Source organism: Aegilops tauschii, chromosome 3 (assembly GCF_002575655.3).
Source record: "Aegilops tauschii subsp. strangulata cultivar AL8/78 chromosome 3, Aet v6.0, whole genome shotgun sequence".
In the NCBI taxonomy this organism is placed as follows: domain Eukaryota; kingdom Viridiplantae; phylum Streptophyta; class Magnoliopsida; order Poales; family Poaceae; genus Aegilops; species Aegilops tauschii.
Window position 1 is genome coordinate 596,453,186 of NC_053037.3, and position 26,009 is coordinate 596,479,194.

General features: G+C 43.4%; 1 protein-coding gene across 1 annotated transcript; it reads left to right on the forward strand.

Annotated features, from left to right (window-relative positions):
- Positions 1-4,192: 4,192 nt before the first annotated feature.
- On the forward strand, positions 4,193-6,992 carry LOC109745503 (UPF0481 protein At3g47200-like). Its single transcript, XM_020304624.2, has 2 exons — positions 4,193-4,576; positions 4,730-6,992. Exons 1-2 carry the CDS (start codon positions 4,513-4,515, stop codon positions 6,211-6,213), a joined length of 1,548 nt encoding a protein of 515 aa, XP_020160213.1. The 5' UTR covers positions 4,193-4,512; the 3' UTR covers positions 6,214-6,992.
- The last annotated feature ends 19,017 nt before the right edge of the window (positions 6,993-26,009 follow it).

The window sequence follows — 26,009 nt, forward strand, 5'->3', positions numbered from 1 at the left end:
TAGATTTTTGGTTGGATAATCGCCCTATATGTTATATATCATCAAATTTCCTTTTTGTTATCAATTTACATTGCAAGTTAAGTGAACTTCAATTATTACCCGATTGTGACTATTTTATAGTCCCTCCGTTCCCGAAAATGCTGTTTGGTGGACGAGCTACCTGGAGCTCGCTATCTCCTGCGTCAGCCTTTATCGTGATCTGTTCCAGCCACGTATTCTTGCATGTATTCCATCCATCAGCTATTTACACGCGGCCGTATTCTCTCCATTTATGCACAGTGATATCACATGTCGATCAGGTCGCCCTACCAGCCGAGGTCCCCGTACCATCAGGATACCCTTTATGTTCCATAATATAGTGGGATCAAGGCAATATCGAACATGGGCTTGACTTGGTCGTGAGGTGCCTCTTCAAAATCTTTTAGCCGTTTGGGTTGAGCGTGGTGATTACTTGCCCATGTCGTTTTGCTGAAATTGTGAGACGTCAAGGAACGACAGTACAGTTATCTCTACGGTTTCGCAAATTCAGTTAGCACATGCGTCATTGGCAAGTAGGATTACCGATAGCCGATCGAGAATAACTTTTGCCTGTCATCAGCAGCATGGTACGTAGTACCTATTATTGTAGAACACGAACAAGTTCAGCAATTTTCTGATTCACAATTCTACTACATGATGTTCAATGTGACAAATAATACAGTCTCGACGTTATTCAGGAACTAGCCATGAACTGCACATGGACGTTCTACATTTTGACCGCATGGGCATGGGTAACCTTGACGAGTCACCAATGTGATATCTGGCTGAAGATTACCCTGAATCGCACCCCTCCAAGAATAATTTCATCCCATCCATGGCAAAAGAGCTTCTGTCTACTGCTCTAGTGGTAGGGGATGCATTTTTTCTGACAAAAGAAACTTTTTTTGGCAGGTGATTTTATTTTTAGAAAGGGAGAGACAGTCTAATGAGGCAAAGCTGTGGGCCGAATGTAATTAATTAGTTCTCTATTTTTTACCACAAACTGTAAATGGTTCTCTATCACACACCGTCAGCATACCGATTGTCATTTAATGTCCCACCAATCCCTCAAAAAAAAATTAATGTCCCGCCAGCCCGGCCCTGACGCTGCATGGGGCAAATTCAAATCAGCCCAGGAGGAACATCATGTCCGTGCAAAATCCGCCGTGGCCAAGGCCCATGTACTAATCAAGCACAGCAGCTCACGGCACCGGTGTATTCCTCAATTAAAGCCCGCGTATTAAACCTGGAAACGCATGCCGCACACATCACAGCGATCGAACGCCCGGACAAGATTACCAGACCCATGGAGCTCGTCCTCCAAAACGTCTCATTCCTCCGTTCCTAAATATAAGTCTTTTTAGATATTTCAATATGAACTACATACGGAGCAAAATGAGTGAATCTATACTCTAAATTACGCCTATATACATCTGTATGTAGTCCATATTAAAATATCAAAAAATACTTGTATTTAGAAACAGAGGGAGTACATGCGAAATTGAACATGTGTTATATTTATAAAAACTCCAACAATATATATTTTAAAAGCCTATGACAACGTACGAGCATTCTACTAGTATTGGATGTTGTAGAGTGAATTATCGGAACCCTTTGGTACAACAGAAAACTTCCAGTCTTCCAACTTGACTCGATCAACGTGTGATATCACCGTCATGCCTTCTTTTCCAAACTGTACAACACTAATGATATTAAACCCATTAAGCTACGCGTGAAGGGTGACCAACCAGCTATTGGCGCAAGCTAGTTGGCCGCGGTGAGAAATTTTTTAGATGAAAGTGTGGATTATTTTTTAAATGTATTTTTTTTAGATGGAGATGAGGACCTTTGGTATTTTTTTAAGCTACACGTGAAGGTCGGCCAACCAGCTATGCCACGTGGCGCAAGCTGGTTGGCCGCACTGAGAAATCTTTTGAAAAAAAATTAGATGAAAGTGTGGATTATTTTTTAAATGTATTTTTTTAGATGGAGATGAGGACCTCTGGTATTTTTTAAATGAAGGGTTATGCAAAGTAGCATTCGCTAGTAGGCTGTGGTGGTAATTTTTTCTTTTTTACTTCTTTTTTTAGATGAAGATGAGGATTTTTTTTCTAAGATGTTTTTTAAGCGGAAGCGAGGACTCTATAAATGGAAACATGCGCACAACTTCCTCTCAACCGGCGCCACAGGGTGGCGCCCCAACCACTATTTAGAGCATCTCCAGCCATTCGGCCCCCCAGTGGCTGGAAATAGCGTCGCCCTGTGGCGAACTGGCGATAATTTCGGCATGGGGGCGATCTGGTTTCTAGCCGCCGCCCCCAGGTCGCCCCCAGTCGATGTTTTGTAAATATTTAAAAAAACATACTTGGCCAAAATTCGGCAAACAGGACATAGATTCGGCGATATTTGGGCGTTCCACAGTCTTTTTGCATATGAAAACATAAATGTACTAAAAGGAAAAAAATGTTGCTGCCGCCTACAGGCCGAAGAGCTTGCCGAAGGCGTCGTAGTCGCCTCCGCCGCCGTCCTCCTTCACACCGCAGCCGTCCCTGCTGGACCCCTGCCTAGGGTCGCCCTAGTGGACTGGTTTGGCCGGCGGCGGCGCGTCGTTGTCGCTGTCCTCGAGGACGATGACGCCTCCCTTGTCGCGGCCACGGTGGCGAGCGGCGATCTCTTCTAGGGCGTGGCCCTGGCGCTCCATCTCCAACCGGCCCCAATCCTCCCGCGCCCACTTCATGGCGGCCTCATCGTCGAGTGCGGCCATGTCATCGTGCTCGCTCTTCACGGCGGCGAGCCCCGGCTCCATCTTTAGCTTGACGAGGCGGGAGGTAGGAGCCGAGGAGGCACGTCCGCCCTCGTTGATGACGGGGGCAGCGCCGTGGGTGCGCCGGCCGAGCGGCGTTTTCACGGGCTCGGCCTTGACGCTGACGAACGCCGGCGACCCGAAGGACTGGAAGGAGGAACGGGAAGAGGAGGAGGAGGTTGACCCGCCCAACATGCGCATCGGCAGCCACGGGCTGCTACTCCGGCAGGGGGCCGGGGCCGGGGCTGTCGGGTACTCAAGCGGCGTATCGTTGCCACCCTCGAGGTACTCGAGGACGGTGTGGAGCGTGCGGCCGGGGGCGCCCCACCACAGGCGGCGGCCGTCGCTGTTGTTGCGCCCCCTTACCACCAGCGTGTTGTTGGTGGAGGCGAGCCGCTCCTCGTGCCGGTGTTGGAAGTACACCGCCCAGTGTGCGTGGTCGTCGGCGGCGTACTCCGGGAGGTCCCGCCCCTCCTCCGTCAGAGAGGCCCGAACACGCTCGATCTCGGCGTGGAAGTAGGCGGGGTGGTCGACGTCAGGTTGCGGGGGGGCTGGGACGCCCCCGGCGCTGAGCCTCCACCGCCCCGGCAGGCGCATGTCGGGCGGCGCCGGGTAGTTCGCCTCGTGGAGGAAGTGGGCTTCCCACTCGTGCAGGTGGCGGCGGCCGAAGCCATTGGCCGCCGCTCCATCGCCGGGGAACCGCTCTCCCATTGACGGGGCGTGCACGCGGTGGCTAGACGTGGAGAGAGGGGAAGAGAGAGTGTCAGCGGCGAGAGAGAGGGGCTACGGGGCGGGTGCATCCACCGGTGAGAGAGGGGGCGGCTTTTATAGAGGTCAGGGGGCGGCAAACGTGTGTACGTGTGGCGGAAGAGGGCGCGTCGCCGCACTGCACCGCCCGTGAGGAATCAATGGAAGGCTGACCGGCACCAGCCTTGGCATTGATTCCCGCCGGAAACCGAAGCGATGAGGACGACGATGCACGGGGTCGCCGACTCGGCGGGCCCGCCGTTAGTTCGCGCCAAAAACGATTCTCCCGGCGCCCCCCATCGCGCCGGGTTCGGCTTGGGTCCGCCGGCGCCAATTTGAAGCCTAAGCAACGAAAATTGGATTTCTGAGGACGCAACTGGGCCGTTTTTTCAGCGCCGGCGCTAAAAAATGGTCTGGAGGTCCTGTTGAAGGCATGACTGGAGATGCTCTTAGCACGAAGAGTTGGTAGTTTCGGGAACAAACATCGCCGGACCTTAAGTGACCGAAAATGTACTTTACTCATAAAAAAACGCTTAGAAAGCTTGGTGATCACATGTTCTCTCTATTTATTTTTTTGCTGGTTTGGTGACACAGTTTTGTTTTTGTTCCTTCAAACAACGACCTTTCGTGTCATAGGGATTAATAATATATTCTGTGGTCTTTAGCACGTCTGCCCTTTATAACCAGCAAAGGCAAGAATCTATTCTACGTCCTTCTCCAGGTATGCACTTTATTATCAGCAAGCAAAGAATGTATTCTCTACACGAGATCGTCGTCTATATTTTCTTAGATACCCCATGCATGAGCTGGAGGAAAAGAAAAAGGCGAGAAGGACAATTAAATGGGGAGCGAACGAAAAAGATGTGTGGCTGGGGTCTATAGCTGCAGCGGAATAGCCTGAAGTATGGGAGAGTGATTAGTTTTCTTAGCTACGACGACGTACGATGACTGGAACCATCAGCTCGGTTGGTGATGGGTCCTCTGGAGAAGAAGGAAAAGGCAACAAGGGTAATACTAGCTTCATTCCCATTTTCTCCTTGGATTACGTACTCCTTTATTATCCTATCTTGATTTGTTGAATTCGTATTTTACTGTATGTGCTTAGTGCCTCATTTGCAACCATTTCATGACCTTGACTGGCTATCTGCATGGATGAATCAGCTGATGAAGGGAACAACCACCATCACCAGCAGCAGCAGAAGCAGAACTTCATGACAATGGTGAAGAAGGCGGTTTCTGAACGGCCGGCAGAGCCACCAAGCATCTGCGAGGTCCCCAAGGACCTCATTGAGGGCAACAAGGGTGCCTACACCCCCAAAGTCGTCGGCATCGGCCTGCTCCTGGACGACAGTTGGCGCACATCGACGAGCATGGTCAGGCTGGAGCGCTACAAGTGGTGCTGCGTCCGCAAGCTCGTCATGGGGCGCCACCCAGACCCAGCCAGCTGGTCGAGGGAGGTACACGAGCCGCTGCTTGGCAAGTGCTTCGACCTGATGGTGGGCTTGGTGCCGCAAATTCGTGCCTCCTACAGCAGCGTTGCTTCCGACACGAGCAGTGAAGATGTGGCGATCAAGATGCTGCTCGACAGCTGCTTCGTCCTCCACCGCCTGCTCAAGCACGCAGGAAAAGGAAAAGGCAACAACGACTACGACGACGATGACTGGAACCAGCAGCTGGGCCGGTGCTGGGTCTGGGGAACCGTGAAGCGTGACCTACTGCTGCTCAGCAACCAGGTTCCCTTCTTTGTCCTCCAGGCGCTGTTCAAGCAGCTGGGGAATGACCGCGGCACGGGCGACATCCTTGTCAACTGCGGCCTCCAGCTCTTGAGCTCGCTACGTCCTGGCCGGCTGCACAACGCACCCATCATCTGCGGTGACGTGCACCATCTCCTCCACCTATTCTACCTCTCAATCGACCTGCCGCCCCGGGACTGGGAGCCCTCCAACACCAAGACACGGGGAATCCGCTCCAACTTGAGCCGCCCGCCTGTAAAGCGCCGACCGCCGAATTCGAAGCCGGCCCACGACTCCATCTCCAGGGAGCTTCTGGCAGTGCCAGAGGCAGAGCTCACGTGGTGGGTGCCTTGCGCCAAGGAGCTGGAGGAGGCCGGCGTTCGGATCCGTGCACGCAGGTACGGCGCCAAGAGCTTCCTGGACGTCAGGTTCCGCCGGCGCCGAGGCATCCTAGAGATCCCGCCGCTGGAGCTCTTCGACTACAGCGTACCCTTGTTCCGGAACCTGATCGCGTTCGAGCAGACCTACCCATCCACGCCGGGCCGCATAACGGCATACGCCATCTTCATGGACTGCCTCCTCAAGACGCCACAGGACGTGCGCCTCCTCCACCAGAGCGGGGTGCTACTGAACCACATGAACGGCCAGAGAGGCGAAACCGCCATGGGGTTCTTCAGTAGCCTCTGCGCGGAGGCGCACACATCTGCCGACCGCAACTACCTTGCCGGCGTGATGGATCAGGTGCTCAAGTACCAGAAAAGAAAGTGGCCCCGTTGGCGTGCCGCTCTGGTGAGCGGCTACTTCACCAATCCGTGGGTGACCACATCGGTCGTCGCCGCTGTGATCTTGCTCACCATGACAGTGCTGCAGTCATTCTACGCTGTCTATGGGTACTACAAGCCATCCAAGTAAGCAATGCATAGCAACTGCCTGCACTACACGTCTAGAGGTGACTGTGTTGTGTCACATCTAAATGATCCTTTTACCTTTCCGCTGTGGTTGTCCGTTTTATTTCAAGGCATGCCTATGTCTTTTTTTTTTTTTTGAACTGAAGGCATGCCTATGTCTAACTAGCTGTGCATTGTGGTTCTCCGTTGTATTTTTTTCCAGTTATGCCTATGGCTGGCTAGCTCCACATCACCTTTCGTGGCCATTGCATTAGCATGACGCACGCACGCACGCATTCACACCCGTTGTATATATATTTCGAAACGGAGGCAAAAGCTTGTTGAAATAGTAGCACTTTAGCGATTAATTTCATCCCTAAGCAAATCATAAGCATGACAAACACGGTATGAAGCTCATACCGAAACGTAACCATGTGAGCCCTGGTATAACATAGAATCGAAACATCTATGAACACAACACACTACTGGAATTTACATCTTTACCGAGTGCCGGAAATATTTAGCGAAAGCCGTTTTACATTCGGCGAAACCTTTGCCCAGTATTGTTCTCGGCCCGAATCCTACCGGCAAAGCTTCCTTTGTGAGAACCAGAACAAGGGGACTCAGCAAAGTCCTTGCCGAGTTCTAAAATGGGGATTCAGCAAAAAAAAAAGACTTGACAGGCCGGACGGAGACGGGGGTGCCACGTGGCAAAAACTTTGCCGAGTACTTGTGGTAGGCACTCGGCAAACATGAAAGCACGTGAGTGAGACACGTCTACTCAATTATTTGCCGAGTGGCCCACTCGGCGATACAGTGCCCAGGAAAGCCCTAGCGGCTCCTATTTGCTGAGATCCGTGACTTTACACTCGGCAAAGATGAAAATTCCAGTAGTGTGTTGTGTTCATACGCTTTCAGAGAAGGACACGTGGCTTTTTCACTGAGTTGTGTTCTCGGCAAACTGGCTTTACCGAGTAGCATAGTCGGCAAAGATGAAGACATATCTTCTGTTTTATTTGTTTCTGCATCAGCCCTGAAAGAAAAGACATATAAACAGTAAAATTTTGTCCGCAGACAGTACCACATCATAGGCAATGCACAAGAATCATAACAAGTTCAATATTCTTAATCGAATTAACTAAAGCATCATAACAATTCTAAAGTTGTTCATCAAACTAACTAAAGCATCATTACAAGTCTCAGATAGTCACTAAAACCTCAATGTGACCCATTTGTCTTACATGGACCACACAAGCATCAAACTAATAAAGATCACAAGTAGGACAAATAGATACTTCATCCACTTCCACCCGGTCTGATCTCTCCCTACTTGGAGCAAATACATGGAGTAAGTGCCTCCTCTCTAGCATCATACCCTGTTTAGCAATTGTCTTTGTAACGATTGACTTGTTCATGGCATGCTTTCCGTGAATCATAGACTCCTGGATGTCTACCTTAGTACAACACATACCACCTCATCTACAGAAGGGAGAATAACAAAATTTCAACACATAACAAAGCGTCAGAAAAACTCATGCATGAAGACATATATGAGCAATATAAGGCTTCATGGTTCATATACCAAAAGCATCAGAAGTTGTCATCCGAGTCCACCTCATCATCTACATAAATACACCATCCCTATATCGTCGTCAAACTATCAAACACACTACTACAAGAATGGATCTCTACTCCGAGGCATAGTTAGTGAAGCCAGTGATCATGGAGTCGGAGGAGGTCGGGCATATCCACCACAATGGAGGAGCAAGCGTCGTTTGCAAGGATGTTGTGTGGCGGGCGAACACTCTCCTTACATGGCAGGCCCTCGCTGTCCTTAGTAGGCGGATTCTTCTTGGACAAATCCTGAAAATGATTTAGTAGGATGAGCTGGGGTGCGCCTTATTAAGGATCTCATCCAAAGGGTCCTCACTGGCGTGCTCCTCCTTGACCACGAAGTCGATCCTACCATAAAAAAGCAATTAATAAAGATTTGAATTAAATAATAATTTGAACAATTACTTAAAACGGTTATTTTGGTAATCCAAAAAATACTACGGATTTTTAAACAGGTTTCAAAAAGAATAATAAAGTTCAAAAAGGTGAAACTTGAATTAACAAAAGAAAGAGTCGAAAAACAAAAAACAAAACAGAAAAGAAAAGAAAGAAAAGCTTAAGTATTGCTCTGTTGGCCCCTATTGGGCCGGCCCAAGCGCTTGCGGATTCGAAACAAGTTTATTGGTTTTGAAAAATATATTCACAGATTTGAAAGATTTCGCGGAGTTTCAAGAAAAGTACACAAAAGAAGTTGCAAAAAGCATTCCCAGTTTTGGGAACCTCAGCTTCCCAGCCGGTTTTTTCTGGTTCTGGAACCATTTAGGAGGTTTTTCAACCGCATTTTTTCTTTTACTTTTCTTATTTTTGTTTTAATATTCTCTCCTATTATTTTCCCTTTTCTTTATTTTTCTTTGTTTTCTTTCAAATTTTCCACTTTTTTCTTTTACCGTTTCTATTTTTCATAAACTTAAAAGTTCAGTTCAGAATTTTGAAATATTTCATGTATTTCAAATTTCAAAGTACAGTCATATTATAAAATATTATGATGCATAGTTCAATCACCGCTTTGTGACAGAGGAATAAGTTGCCTTCTCCATCCAGCGTTCATTATTACAGTACTTAGATGTTCGCATACTCAACCATGTTTGTCAATAGACTTACGGCAGTCCCTCACAAGCAGCGGCAATTACGGCGCCCTAGAGATTCGGCACATTCCGGTACCTGATCCATAGGACGGCCTCATAGAAAGGAAAGAGCAGACCAATCCCATTCGAAATCTGCAATTGCAAAAGTCAGAGGCGTGGGGCACATTAGCACATTAGTGAATATATAGCTTGGGATGAAGATTGCATGCACATGTATGTAGGCCAAACAATCCAGTATGTAGGCATGGAGTGCCTCAAAAGGATGATAAGAAACTAAGAGTTTTGACACAAATAATCTTTTCTGTTTACATTACCTACATAGCTAAATAACATACAAAAAGAAAAAGAGCTCAAGGTACTATAGCCTCAAGCACGTAGGTGTCAGATTCTTGTGTAAGAAAATAACTGGGTAGAGATAATCATGTCATTTGATTTTTAAAAAGAGCGCTCGTTAACAACATGCCAACACTCCTAGTGTAGCCTGAATTGAAACTACAACAAACTAGCAGAGTTGTGTTTCCTAGTTACAACACTAGACTGATCAAGAGTTGTGATGCGAATATACAAGAGATCAAGTTAAAACAGCACAAGTTATACAGTAGCCTCAAGCAGAGCATGTCTACAGCAAGTTGGTAAAAAAATGCTCAGTCATGGCATTTGATTTCACAAGAAAAGAATACTCAGCCATGTAAGGTGCAATGTTGTGTAGACTTTGTAATTCTAAAATAATTTTTAGTGTAATGTGGCTAGAAGCCAGAGTACACTTGTAGCTACGAACTATGCAACAAGCCTGAAACTCCAACAACAAGAAGCAGAATTGAGTTCCTAGCCATTAGACTAGACTGAAACTCTTAGCATTTGCCTATCAAAATTGTACACTTGAAGCTCAGTCATGTATAGTGCAATGTTGTGTACACTTTGTAAGGTGCAATGTTGGAGTATATTTTGTAATTCTATAATAATTTGTAGTGCACTGTGGCTAGAAGCCAAGAGTACACTTGAAGCTACGAACTATGCAAAAAGACTGGAACTCCAACAACTGAAACTAAGCAAATCTCTGGATAGAGATGAAAAATGGCATTTGATTTAAAAGTTGGCACCCATGAAACAAGCCAACACCACCTAGTGTAGGCTCAACTGAAACTACAACTAGCAGGGCAGAGATATGTTTCCTTGTGATCACACTTGAATGAAACTGCTAGCAGGGTATAAGAAAAATGCACATGTTTCTACATCTACCGAGCAAATATGTACAGACTCAAACTCCCAGCTGGGTAGATAAACATCTGTCAAGGGTTGCATCATAAATTGTGACAAATTATAGGCTATTTTCACATGGAGCACACAATAAAAAAGATGACATTTAGTTATGTAGGCAAGACAGTATATAGTATATATAGCCAATGGATAGAAAGCAAATACCAGCAAGAAAGAATCAAAGTCAGGAATGCATGCGTATGCAGTCCATATCATGGCGTTACTGAAGTAAGGAAATGACATCTCCATGCCGGCCACATTGTGTGTGGTGTGGGCGCCATACTGCATAGCATGTGCAGAAGATGAAAAATCTATGTGACAATTGATTGATAGAAGGTGAGTTCAGTCAAGCGAGCACTCACGACCCCGTCTGCAGTCGAGGCATACATCAGGAAGGCCGTCGCTGCACCCATTGAGCCAAACACACGATCCTTCACGTGTGGGTGCTGCCCATGGCTAAATACGACGAACAGTAGGGTGAAGAGCAGGCCAAAAAACACTACCTCCAGCACAAACATGGCGACAGAAAGGATGCGTCTCCCTCCGTGTGAGTAACGCAGGTAGATGGCACATACGCCTTCTCCACCAGGAACGCGAGACCATTGACAATAGCGACCGTTAACACCGTTAGCTATGTTGTTTAATGACGAATGGGACCCACATGTCAGCCTCACTAGTACTTAATAAGAAAATATCCCAATGAACAGTGACCCCATGCTCCCCTGCCTCCTCCCCGGAAAATTCACTATTTTGACCCTTTTAGGGTCTTTCGGTAGGCTAGAATGTGCTAGGGCAGTGGTCAAAGTAAATGGCTCCGTCTACGTAGCTGATGTGGACAAGTGTCTTGCGTCAAGCAAAAACAGTATCGGGCGCGAAAAAACACTACCTCCAGCACAAACATTTATTCACTATTTTTAATAAATGGTCAAGATTTTATCTATACACCCTTAATGTTTTTCAAATTCTTGATTGACATTTTCCAAATACTTGTTCAACATTTTCTCAAATGCTTGATTAACATGATCAAAAAAATTCATCATTCACATAGTCAACAAAATTCATCGTATGTATGTATGTATGTATGTATGTATGTATGTATGTATACACACATATATATGATGATCAAACAATTTCAACATTTTTTTAATACAATGTCAACATATTTTATATAAATTTAACATTTTTGAAATGCTTAACCAACATTTTCAAATATTTGTTCAACATTTTTTAAATGATTGATTACATTTTATATACATGACAAAAAATGCATCATGTTTATAATACATAGTCAATATTTTTCTAATACCTGTTCAACAAAATTCCAACTGCTCGATTAACATTTTTCAAATACATGATCAATTTTTTTATGCATTTTTCACATACGTGATAAAGATTTTATGTTATATATTTTTCATTTCTTTTTTGATCTTTTATTTCTTTTCCATTTCCGTTTTCTCTTCTTTGTTTTTCTTTTGTGTAGTTTTTGTGAACTTTTTTTAAAATGCTAAAAATTTTGTGTTCACTGAATTCAAAAAATATTCATGAAATTCAAAATTTGTTCACCATATTTTTCAAAAAATTCGTTAAATTAAAAAAATCATCATTTTTAAAAAAGTTCATCCGATTTTCTAAAAAATGTTCTTGAATTGAGAATTTGTTCATCAAGTTCAAAATGTTCATCTAATATAAAAAAGTTCATCGTATTCAAAATTCATTCATCGTAATTTTTAAGAAATGTTCATCCATTTTTTAAAAACTTCATCCAAATTCAAAATTTGCTTGTTTGATAAAACATTTACAAATATCCAAATTCCTGAACATATTGAAATTTGTGAACATTATTCGAATTCAGGGATATGTTTTGGCTCCATGAACTTTTTTGAAATTCACATTCTTTGTAATTTTGGAAAGTTTTGGAAATCCTGAATTATTTAAAAGAAAAAAGAAGAAAGAAACATGAAAATAGGGGGCCGCTGCTGCTCATGGGCCGGCCCGCTGCCGTTCATCGTGATAGGACGCGCTGCTCAAGCAGTACCGTGTGCGCGGAGGCGGAGCTCTTGGCGGAGCACATATGGTCACTCCCCAAGTACAATAGCTGGAAGCAGGGGGACATAAAGGAGAGGCCGAACAACGCCTACTCCGCCCTCCGCAAGGAGTTCCGGGCCATCTTCGAGAGCGTCGAGGCGCCGTGCCAGACCGAGGCCGTCTTGGACGACGACGAGAGGAACCGGGTGTACGAGATGAAGGCCTCGGCGTTGTACCAGGAGACCTACCACCCCAAATGGGTCCAGCGGTCGAGGGAGGCGCTGGAGCCCGACCGCGAGGAGGAGGACGCACCGGCGAGGCTTAGCTTCGCGTGGATCCCGGTCGAGCACCTGGCGCGGATCAAGATACAGTGCCTTGGGGGAGTGAAGGCGGACCGCCGGAGGCCCATTGAGAGGCTCGCTGCCTACATGTCTGGGAGCAAGACCACTCTGCGTCTCTGCCCTTTGGCCATGCCGTCCCATCTGAAGCATGCCTCACGTTGTTATCTTGATTAATGTACCCCCAAACCGAACTTGTTGCAACTCTCTTACTACCAGGAGTGTTTGTAGTACAAAAAATAAATATTAGCTTTAGTTTAATCTGACTTAAACATGCTCCCTACCCTGCTAAAAGTGTTGTTGACGAGCCCTGCGTGTGTGAGGCCTGCAGAAGTTGTATCTGACTTTTTCAACTGTTTTGTGTGTTGCAATTTCCTACTGGAAAATGGTCAAAACTGATCTTGTAGTATGTTTTTTTGGCATTCTAAATACGTATGACCTAAGAACAACTCTAGCAGAGTTGTCATATCGCCTGACAACAGAGTGGGCCAGCGACCGTCTGCATGGTCAGAATTAAGCTAATCATTGTTGCTTTAATAATAGCGCTGATAAAAAAATGACAATGCTGAGGGTCGTGGATGTAGTGGACGCATCCGCCTGCATCCTTACGTGAGAGAGATTCGACATACGGTGTCCAAGCAAATACCCCAAACCTCGGAAAATATAATCATGATCTTTTGTTTTTGCAAAATATCCTAATCGACAGGACACTTTGAACTGGTATGCGATTTGTTTTGGAATAATATCAAGTTATCTGACCACTCAAAACACAATGTTAATTATTTAGAAGGAAGCCACGTGTTCATCATATAAAGTTGAAAGTTGCAACACATGCACATCACAATGGAGAACAACCGTCATAACACAGTAGCAAAAAAACACCCCATAGAAAAGAAACTCATAAATATCTCTATAGTGGGGTCGATCGCTGATCCAAATAGCTTCCAAATTTTTTTCTTTCCGAGTTAATTTTCTCAGTTTTATTAACCCGGGCGGCTCTTTATTATTGCTTCAAATTTGTAGTCCTTGTTTGAAGTTACGATTTTTATTTCTATATTATTTTCATTATATTGATGCTTTATTACCCCGCAAAAAAAGATGCTTTATCATTAAAGAAGGAAATAGACTAATTGGAATCGAAGACTTGGAATGATAGTGAATAAAGAGAACGATTCTTCTGATTTTCTTGTTCCTCAAAATACTATGCCTATCGGTAGTGGGCATGCCTTCTATCTATGTCGGGGAAGGAACCAGCCCAATTCATAGCAAGGAGTGAACCCGCCAGACCCATAGCAAAAGCAAGGGATATCTTACCTCAAAATTTCTATTTCAGGGGGCAATGGCTACAACTAAGTAGATAAGACCCGGTCGTAAATTGGAAATTGATTTACCTATATCAGTCAAAGCGCTATTATCATCGCTTTCCACTGTCCATCAACAACGCCACGTAAGTTGTCACCGGAGCAGTAAGAGATGCTGACGATAGAGCACATAATGATGTGTCGTGCATTGGCTAGTGTTCACCCCGTGCACATTGTTCCTCAAACATGTCGTCTCCAGTCGACGAAGAGCACCGAATCCGTCTCCCCGCAGCTCCCAACCCAGTGCCATCACATCAAGTCAGATGGGTGTTTACGGGGCACCGAGAAGATTAGTGTAGAAAGTTTTCAGCATAGCCGCTTTTTTTATCATTTGAGGAGAAGTAGTAAAAGTGGTTTGTAATGTTCCAAAAGCTGATGGTAATTGATCCGTAGCTGGAAATCCTTGCAACTACTAGGATCTAAATAGCTAACTTGTTTCATAGAATTATGCCATTTTGATGGACTTTCTTTAAAGAGCGTGCAGAACCTTTGCACATCTTATCATTAAGAAGAAAGACGCATTCATAGATACAACATCAACCCCGCAAGGCAACAAGCCAAGGGGATGGATTAAATCAACATATGCAACACATACTAGGTCTTGCTACACTAGGGCTAATCTCAAGAAAGGCTTGCGCAACCTACAATTTTAGACCTGGCTCCAATGCTTAGCCTCAGCCAAGATGAGGTCCATCATGACAGAAAGATCCCTTTGTTCCCTTTGGTGCTCATACAATTCAGCAAAGGCTGTCATAGGGTAGAGGAAACACCATAATTTGAGAAACATGGAAGGAAAATATCTCTAAAAGTTGGGATATTGGCTGGTTACTGGCGCCCTGGTGGGTTCCAGGATTTGACCGTAAGCGAGGTCATGGTGTTGGGATATTGGATGAGGATAGGAAATCTATTGCCGACTGCCTTAACTTTTAGCTTGGGTCCTTCCCCACTACCTACCCGTGGATCCCTGTTAGAGACGCCCGGCTCGCGATGGCGGACCTCAGACCATATATCACTAGGCTCCAGCAGAGGGTTGAGTCGTGGCGTGGCTGATGTCTCTCTATATGGTGGCTCGGATAGTGTTGATTAACTCATCCTTGTCTAGCCTCCTTATGTTCATCATGAGCTTCTTCAGCCTTCATGAAACTATTCATCATGAGATTGCGACGGTACTCTCTAGATTCTTCTGGGGCTGGGGAGGGCAACAAACAGAAGTAGCACATGGTTAGGTTGGCAGATATCTGGAAGCCCAAGGACCGGGGAGGTCTTAGGATCATGTCATCCAAACGCATGAATATTGCCCTTCTCACCAAATGGTTATGGCACATTGTGAATAACAAGGGTGCCTATGCTACCTCCTTGGCCAGCCTCCGACATTCTACCAACATTTGAGTGGCTTCCAATTTTGGAAATCCATAGTCCAACTCCTTCCCATTCCTCAGACCGGATCCTCCATTTTGGTAGGCGCCGGTTCGGCGACATCCTTCTTGCTTGAATGATTGGCGGGATCCCTCCCTTTGTGACCCAGTTCCCTGATCTTTTCTCCATTAGCGGCTCATCGTCTATTTCAGTTGAGGCTGCCCTGAAAGATCTCAGTCCCCTCGGCTTTTAGAGGGCTTTCGTCCCGCGTGAGCTTGATGCCTGGGCCGAGTTGTTCGAATGCGTGGTCCTCCACCCTCCTAGCCTCGAGCAGAACCAGGACATGGTGTCCTGGCTCCTCCAGCCGAGCGACACCTTCTCCACTAGGTCGCTATACACGAAGATCGCCCCAACCATGGGTCCGGCCCCCTCACTTCGCTATGGGAGACTAGGATTCCGCTTAAGATCTGGATCTTCCTTTGATTATGGATCCGAAGTAGGGTTCCTTCTGGGGTAGAGGTTCATAAGCGGACTGGACCCGAGGATGGGTTTTTCCCGTGGAGTGACATTCTTGAAGACTGTGATTCTTCTCATGCATTAGGGTGCAATTCCAATGGAGTTGCTTCAGGGAGGTCATGGATGATGCCACACAAACTTCACGGACCTCTTTTACGAGCTTCACCTTAGCGCATCTGGATCCCGCCGCATTAGGTGCCGGGGTATCGGAGTTCTTGCCTGGACTTTATCGACGATTCGCTACAAGTTAGTGATCGAGCGGTGTCCTCTTCTGCATCCCTCTGACACGATTTACAAAATGTGTGGATTCTTGCAATTGTGAGGTCACTTAGCCGAGCTCAGGACCGCGGTGCCATCAACGACTACACTACTGGGCTCATATCGTTGGCTGCATGCTTGGCGCCATCACTTCCTCTCCCACCGCTAGAGCTTGACTAGGGTGGGTTCTCCTTATATCTGGCCTCATGGACCTTTGTTTGTTTTCTTTTTGGCATGTTTGAACGGTGCCCTCAGCAGTACACTTTTCTTCTCTGTGTTTTGGCATTGTTGTGGCCTTGGACCATTTGCACCTTCTATGCTTGTGTGTTGATTTATTTATAAAGCAGGGAGAAAGCCCTTTTCGGTAACTACTCCGTTTATATTTTTCACAAAAAAAACTACTCCGTTTATATGGTTTTATTTTACATAATCACATACTTAAGTGCATTGCATAAATATGTGGTATGAAGTTGGTAATTTAGATTAAGACACTATGTATACGAAGGGCCGGTTTGCTTTTGCTGTGTCGTCCTGTGGGCTACGGGATCAAGTTGGTTATAGAGTATTTACCAACCCAGGGGGAAAAAACTGTTGCAGTTGTAGAAGATTTTTTTTTTGTATACGCTCGAACGAGTGTTCTTAGAAAGCCAAAGCAATGCCAAATGCTCCCATGGGAAGAACCGAAAAACGAAGAAAGAAAAGTTAGCCTTGGTTCTTTTCCCAATCTTACATTCTTAAAAAGTTGATCCCCACTACTACCAACTAGATGATACCCCGCACATTGTTGCAGGATATTTGCTCAGTCTTTTGAAGGCATGTATATAACAAAGAAAGAAGGCAATGATGGAACTTGGAGAAAAGGCTTGAAACCAGGCAAGGCATTGCTCGAATAAAGTTCTATGATGAATTTAAACTTTTAGCAATTAAATGGTATAACCCAAATTTTACACGTAGCAAATTGGGGGCTCGCAAAATATGGTCACCACATTTTGGCTCTAATAATTTCTTACAAAAATATGCAGGAAAAAAGGTTGAAGCGGTCTGATAGTTTCACACCGAAAATTAATGTACACACATACAACAGGGGTGAAAGTACAATAATATTCAATCAAAAGAAGTAATGAAAAGTTGCATGTTGAACAGTTTCTGAAGTCTGTAGCCGTGGATTCATTCCGATATATGCAAATATTTGTTGGTTGCGCCGAAGAGATAAACAATCAGCTTAATAGTCAAAGAACCTACCTGCAAGTACATATATGAGACAAAAAGAATTATATTAGCATCGCAAGTATATACAGTCAAAAAACACTGAAAATGAATGTACACACACACACTTAGTTAAAACATCAGCTTAATAGTCAAAGAGCCTACCTGCAAGAATATATATGAGATAAATAGAATTGAAAAACAACTTCAAGATGGAGATGAGATAGACCATCATTAATAGTAATGCTCCCTTTCCTGAAAGAATTTTAACTACGCGCAAGTATATATCTACTTATCTATCCATCTCTTGTGGTGAAAATATATTTTACTGAATCCAAAAATTCTTACCATTGTCACCAGCATGAATAAAGCAGGGATGTACTCACTGTCCGTACAACACAATTCCCGAAAAATGGAATTTCGGGTATTGATTCATACAGTACAACGAATCAAAGCGGAGTGGAAAAACTTTATTCAGAGAGGAACCAGATGGCATCTACGTGTTGTCAGCCTCATAGAGTAGACACGAATGGTGGCGGAGCGCACAACCAGTCTTCTTCATATCAGGCAGGGTGAAGGCTGGATGGGAGTGAAACTCAAGCAAATCTGTAGCCTCTTCTTACCCCAATAGTTTCTTGATATATCAGGTCCAGCATGGCTAGGAACTCGTCCTCCACCCTTTTTCCAGCTCCTGGTCCAGCTTTATGTGATCTTGGTCGTCATTGTCAATGGTGCTGGTGAGGCTGTCGGGGAGCGGCCACATATGCTGCTTCTCTATTACGATAAAGCCGGCTGGGTCGTAGGAGTTGATCCCCCGCCGAAGCTGTCTGCAGCCTGCTGGCTGCGGCATGCATCAGTTAGTGGTAGTAGTAGGTTATCCTAGTGGGAGCAGCTTGCGTTGTAGCGTGACGGTGACCAGGGCTCAGGCCGCGGTGCCGGCAAGCGGGTTGGTGAGGATGCCACGTTGCTCGCCCACGAGATGGACCTGGAGGTATTGTTGCTCAAGGTGCCAGTCAGCCAGTGTCCTCGATGGCTCAGAGAGACACTGACGATGACTTTGAGGGAGGAAGAAAGGCCACCGCAGTGGAGGAGGGAGTCGTGGAAGTCGCCGCTGCCGCTGGAGGTAGGCTATGGAAGGATTTATAGGGATGAAGCCCAAGGGAGATGAACCGAGGGGCTTCATTGGGGAGGCGTGCGTCTGTTACGCTGCACTAAGAAGGTGAAGGACAGTAGTGGGATTTAATGGCGAGTAAAGAAGGCGAAGAGGGAGAGGAAAATGAAGTTTTGTTTGTATGGAGAATCCTCGGGGAAGAAAAGAATGATGCTATACGTGAAGACGGGAACGCTGCGTTGCGGTTAAAAAAAAGGATGACATCAGCAAGGGTGATAAAGTAGTGGGACCGCTGATGTGGATAGATTGCATGTCAAAATAATTAGTTTAGTGGGGATGAATTTAGGTATTATAGATTCTCTCAATATGCACATTGTCCAGTGTTCACATGAGTTTATTTCTTAACATAGTCAATGTGTAGTCCCTCCGTCTAGGTGTGTAAGTCACCTTACGAAAACTAAATAATTTCAAAACACTTAGGCACGATACATTAACTCCCTCATCGTTTCTTGTTTTATGACATATCAACCAATAAGAGATGTGGGCCATGCATGCTTTCAATAACTTGAGACTACCAAACATGACATGCAGTGGTTAGTTCATTGCATGCAATACTATTAATTAGCAAAAATACATTATGTTTTCTCGTTTTCCCCTTCATCTTGGTCATGGTGGACAACCTAAGATGACTTATACACCTAGACGGAGGGAGTACGTGCAATGCACGTTAATTTGGAAGTATATTAAGTGCATACGGATATTAAGTAGGATATTATTTGCGTGTTATTATGTGATTAGCATTATATTTGACATGAAATTAACTGTACGCTAAACGTGTTGAGCGCTCCACATTAAAACAGTCTAAATCGTTCGATTGACATGATTTAATGGCCGAGATTAATTGGATCTGCCTCTTTAGATCTTTTTATATTAGTATAGATATAAATATAGATATATGATATCATGTCATCCTGCCGTTACCAGAACAGACCGAGGACCAACCCTCTGGTCTTATGATTATTTTTTCTGCCACTGCCAGGTCGGTTCTTTGCCCCGACCCAAACTTCTTGCGCATGGGTGTTTTTTCTTTGAGAAACCTCTTGCGCTTGGGCTATACGATTCATATAATAGGAAGGTTGTTGTACCTGGGCTATGGGTACATGGGCCGTGGGCCCATAAGTCTACCGCCATCTTTTGTTCGTAGAAAAGGGAAGATAACAAACCTGCTAATCTTCTCCGACGATTCAGTTGCTCTCCCCATCTATTAATTCACTCCCATGTCCAATGCCTCCGTCCGCATCTTTGCCATGGGGCAGAAGTGAGGCGAGCATGTATTTTACAGGAGCCCTCAATCAACAAGGATCCAGGTTGTGGGTTTCTTTAAATTGGACTTCCAGGATTTATCGAATCATTATAGTATCAATGTATCAGAGATTTGTGCATCTATTAATCGTGTCATTACATTTGACATCCTATATTTGAATACAATATCTTACTCCCTCCGTCCCAAAATATAAAAACGTTTTTTTACACTAGCATAGTGTTAAAAACGTTCTTATATTTTGGGACAGAGGGAGTATATTCTTAAATAACTCTTGCGGTTTTCCTCTGGCCATTTTATCATCCAACATTTTCTGCACCTGTTGACTTATCCATGAGAGGCGATTCATGCCACATATTTGATCTTCCTAATGTGCGCAAAAGATGCAAACATGTCCTCATTGCCATGATGTTGCAATTATGAGAGTATTAACTAGATTATACTATGCTAATGCCATAGTTCCATGCCCCCTCCCCGTATTATATGTATATTTTATGGTGATAGTTGTTAATTTCTGGAGAATGAAAATGGTGTTTTTAGTGTCGTGTGTCATCTTTTGATGTGTTAAAAATGTTATGCAGCTACCAAATTTGACTGATTTGTGTAAAATCCAACAAAACTTATGCATGTGCATATCTTCATTTTATCATGTCTTAGGTTAACAAGAAACAAGCTATTCCCGCTGACTTTTAGCTTAGATGTGCCCTAACCTTCTGTAAGCAGCCTCTCCATCAATCTCAACTTATTTTTCTTGAAGATCTTGATGTATATGCAAGGCACAATAAATTATATTGCTTCATTCCTAAAAGGCATACTGAAGTCACTGTTTCCTTTCATGCTTCCGTTGGACAGATTATAAACATTCTGTGCTAGCTGGTAAATAAAATAATTCAAGCAATTTTGAAGTGATGTGTTACTTGGTGCAGTCTAACTTTGAACTTTTTTCTTACTTCCATTTCTTAATAAAGGTTACTTCCCAGACACACAACTTTGAAGGTATATGCATTTTTTGTTTATGGGACAAGTCACACATGTTTTTACTGATAATCAAGATGGCCCACTTCCTTTATTTGCAGAAATTTCACAATAAATCCTCTATACTAACCTTTGTCTAAGTGTTCTTTGTAAACTTCAGGTAAAGAACATATACTATGGATGCATAAATAGATTATTATAGAGTTTTCTTTTGTATGATTGATGAACTTTTACATAGCGATAGAACTATGAAAATTATCGTGCCTTCAGACAAGGATTTAACTTTGTTGAAAATTCTCATGGCACATCTACCCATTTTAATTTCTTGGTCACACTAAAGTGACAAAAGTTGTTACGCTTACTCCATTTCTCAAGGATGTCGCTGTAGCGACTATCTAGGCACAACAAATGCCCCGAAAAGAATCAACTGAGGTCTCCAAAAATGGTACATAGACATTGATCTAATTTTCCCTCATGCATTGTGTTCGTCCAAAACCCTAGATTTTATCAACCACTACTTTTGTTCCCTCTTCAGTATCACATGTGCACACTATTGTGTATTCTGAAAGATGTCTGAAGAATTTAATTTGAAATAATGGGTTTGATTGGGTAAATGACCATATAATCATGTAATATGATTGTTCATCTCTTATCCAAAATTTGAATTATATAAGTAGGAGGATCGATCTTACTTTACCATGTATCGCTAAAGTCATATATCATTCGAAAGTATTTTTTGTGAAAATTTGGAAGTATTGTTGACAAAGAAGAATCATATATCATTATTTTGTTGATAATTAAAGTTAGTATGCTGAGTAAAACATTAATGTAAACAATATTTCCCGCAGCAACGCGCGGGGAAGTATCTAGTTGACATAAAGTGCAGGCTACAATTCATGTGATGCAGGACATCAACGTGCTAATTAATAAAGCAAGCCATTGTTTTAATGGGCAACACGTCTTTCTTTGTTTCGCCTCTTCTACCTTTTTCACTTGGGTTCTGGGAACAAGATGTGCTCTGCTAATTGCCACAAGAAACATTCTTGTCAATAATATAGAGTAGACAGGAAGTTGAATTACGTGTAATTACAATGATGTTTCAACAGTTATTGTTGTTGCGGTTGAGTTTAATTAAAAGCGATAGACTGGTAGTATTAGGAATGTGAATCATAAGTAGATTAAACTATTATCAGCTGAATTGGCTTTTTTATCTAGAGTTTGGAGATTAATAGGCATGTTGTCTTGTGCATGTAAAGAGTTGGTTGACGGCCTCGTGCAAGGCTTTTTTGGACATTTTGGATTTAGACACGCAAATGCTCAAATGATACATTATCCTCTCCCTTTGATACCTTGTGTGGAATTTATTTATAGTTACGCTAAATGCTTACCTCTGCATGCAAATGAACAAAAGAAATCTGGTGTTTCAGTGACCCGTGCAGTTGCTCTATTGAGGAAGCTACAATTTTGTGGCATTTGAAGTTGTACATTGACATTCCCCAGTTTTGTTTTGTTGCTATCAGCTCACATAGCCACAAGTCCCTTTCACAAAGCAGGCATGACAGCTAGCTAATGTTGATGGCTCTGCTATGAATCACAACTGCTTAGGATCAACATTGTCAGTGTGGTAGTGTTGTGATGGCTCTTCCATAGTTCTCATAGGTGGAAGTGCAACATATGTCCAGACGAGTTGAGAGGTTTTTGAAATCTTATGCCCTATGAGAGAAGTGTTAAGGTGATGAAATGTTTGTCTATTCTTTGTTTTAGAACACCCAAGGTCCCTAGATCCTGTGTTGGAAACTGTATATTATGATCAACAAGGAAAGGAATGTGTTGTTGATATCCATTCTAGGTAAGTTACAATTTTGAGGCTAAATTTGTTTTACTTGTACTTTGGTACTTAGCATGCAAAAAATGCCTAATAAAGAAACAAAGCTCAAAGTTGTAATGCAGAAGGTGAACCCATATATTTCTTGATAATTTGTGAGGAAAGCGGAATACTAGGGAAAGGTTCAGTTCAAATCAGAGTACCGATTCAGCAGGGCATTAAAACTCAGTCCAGGTCAAAGAAGAGTTCTAGTAGTTCACTAGGGAAATAATAAAATGGTTCAGCTCAAAGCAGAATGAAGCTAGCACATAATGCAAATATTACAGAATGCTAGTATACAAATACCAATATAAATCCAAGGTTCGAATCCAATTGCTAGGCACGGAGGAATACACCACCCTCTCCGTCCATAGACATGGTATCTTGCAGTCCTTATCCATCATCATGCAGTTGATCGAAGGTTAATTGGTAGGTAACCAACTCAGTAGCAGCTCCCTCGGCATGGTCAATCACATCAGCAACTCTATTGGCCGGGAGAACAGGTGCGTTGGCTGGGGGAATGGCAGGGGAATCACAACTCCGGCGGCCTTGGCAATCCCAACGTTGTCCTCACCGGATGGGGCAATGATATGGGGATTCATAACTCCGCCGGCCGTGGAAATCCGAATGTTAGCCTAGAGAATCAGCGTGTTTTGGTACCTGATGCAAAGTAAGGCCTGGTAACCAGTGGCAAACACACCCATAATACTGGCCGACTGCAACACAACATCAGTCAGTAACTTCTAGGAACACAAGCACATATGTGTCAATGAACATCAGTCAGTAACGAGTAGGAAGACAAGCATCTGTACACCAAAACCACTCACTAGCATGAACGCGTCAACTGTCAGGAGGGCGGCGTATACTAGCTAGATCACTGCGTTGAAGTGGCAAGGAAAGGCCATCTCTAAGTTGTCGACGTCGTGGTTCATGTATGCTCGGACCTCCACAGCCCAACGAACATAGATAACAAGTGTGACAATGGATAAAGCTTATGCAAGTTGTGCTAGTGTGTGCACTCAAATCAGACACATATGTTAGAGTTCTCAAGGTGGGAGCGGCGCTTACCGTCTGGTCCATGGTAGAGAGGTACATCAAGACGGCCCTCGCGAAGCCAAAGCCCGCGACACTAGCGGCGTGAGGAATGCACCTTGGACGACATCCATGCGGACTGCCACTTTGCATATCCAGCCGTGGGCATAGTGCATGTAACACGCAGTAGCTTGTCTCGATCAGAAACGCGACGTCGTTGACTGTCCAGTAAGTCCGGTTATACCATTTCACCATTGGCTCACATCACCTATGCAAGCCTGCATCGTTCGATCTGCATGGCTACCTTAGACCAAACTTTTCTACTTATTCACAATTATAATTTATTTCTTTGACATATGATCTTAACAAATATAGTCTTATATTATACTTATCAACTAAACAATGATATAACTAAATATTAAGGTACAATATTTTATTGTATAATTTAACATAAACCATGAAAAATGCAATTCTAAATTTAAAGCATTTTCTTGACTAACATAAACCAAGAGTTTTTTACATATATGTTTTCCTTTCGACATTTCTTTTTTATTGGGGATTTACCACATTATTCTAGATCGAAGGGGCAAAAGGACAAGTCTTCATTGATTCATTTATGTGAATTACTAAAATATGTTTCCATTTGTGTATTTTTTATTTCTTTAAATATCATGGTTGAGAGATGTAAAGTTGATTTAGGTTTACAAAAGGATGTCTACCTGTGTAAGAAAATATGAAGGGTGATTATCTTCGTACTCAATAGAAAATTCTAGAATACAGAAAATATCGATGTGTTGACATATGTATTAAAATGCTTGTTTTGTACTTGATAAAACCTTATCACTTGTAACAAATTTTCATGGAAATTTGTGCGTCGTTTTTCTGTTGCTTCTTTTGGCTCGTCACTTTTACTTCATTGAAATTAAATCAACTAATTAAGATGTGATTGTATTTTGATCTGGAAAAGTTTATCCTACTATTGTATATTTTAATAACTTTAATACATCATATTGGGCCAATAAGAGGCCCTAGTTGGATACACTGCCCTAAAGTCAGCCCTATGTTTCTGACCAGCCAAGCCATATCTTTTGGACCCTTGTGTTGATGAATGAGATTTTGATATAGACCAATTGCCATCTTAGAAGATTGTAAACACAGTCGGTGATGCGGACCTAGAAGACACACTCTATTCTTTTTGTTGATGTCAACTACATAGGTATGTATCATTGTATCTTCTATCCAATAACATGACAAGTGTGTGACTACTTATGTTGAAATGATTGTGGATGGGGAATTATTACATAAGGAGGGAGGGTTTTTCACACCTTGTCTCTTTATTTTGAACTTGAAAATAATAATAATTTATACATCCCAAATGACAACAACAACAACAACAACAATAATAATAATAATAATAATAACTAGTAGAACGCCCGTGCATTTGCTACAGGATACAATGCATATACTATCGAAAGCATCTCTGGTATGAAGTCTTAATCCAATTATGCCCCTCAATCTAGTCTGTTATGCCTACTTCTTTTTTTAAATATACTCTTTTGTTACTTTGATTGTTGGTATATCATGAAGAAAATTTTGAGTTACAAAATAAAATTCACAACTTAGACATGCGTGACCTTGGTATCAAGAATGATTGCATGCATAATTTTTGGAACGTGTGGTGACACACATATACATTTAAAAAGAACAATATTTATATTAACAAAAATTCGAGAGTTTGTACAATTCGTGAATGTATGCGGTTAACATGTAATTGTGAAAGGAAAAAATATGTCTATAGGAAGCTCGCTTTGTTCTCTCAGGGTGGTGGTAGTTAGGTTGACCCATGTGTGCTCATCTGGCTGTCTACTGCAACGCTTGTCCCATGATGGAAATAATGCATGGATAGGCAGATGATGGTACGAGGGACACCTATTGGGTGAGGACTCTTCCCGCAATTGCCTCTCGACCGGACCGACCCTGAGACTTGCTCCTTGGGCACCTCCTTTGGGGACACACAACGATGATCAGATCAACCTCGAGGAGTGTCCTTATTTCAGAGGATGTCAGTCGGCAGTGCATTAGGCAATGGATCATCATTGAGCGGGAGTGGTACAGGAGGAGGACGATCTTTTTTCTATTTTTCTATTTGTGTTTCTATGCGAGGAAAGGGAGGTGGGTTTTCCTGTGCGTATTAGGAGGTGGGGCGGATGGGCTTTTTCGTTGGGGCTCAATGCGAGGGGAGTTGGACGTACGACGTACAATCTCAAATTCCCCATTAATAGTAGAGACATGGTTGAAAAAATTCCAATAATTAATTATATGCATCCTTAATTAAGTGTATAACTAATTAATTAATTGCATTGATGATTCGGTTTTTAAAATTGATTTTTTCACGAAAAAGTCCATATTTAAATGGACTTAATTAATTGCACCTGTAATTAATGGTCTAGCTAATTAATCGCATTAATGACTTGATCCCCAAATTGAGTTGGTGCTTGGTTT

Bases quoted from the DNA above. Each gene is read 5' to 3' on its own strand.
- LOC109745503 (XM_020304624.2), top strand. From the start codon at position 4,513: ATGACTGGAACCATCAGCTCGGTTGGTGATGGGTCCTCTGGAGAAGAA. The intron at 4,577-4,729 runs GTAATACTAGCT...TGGATGAATCAG, and splicing joins AGAAGGAAAAGGCAACAAGG to CTGATGAAGGGAACAACCAC.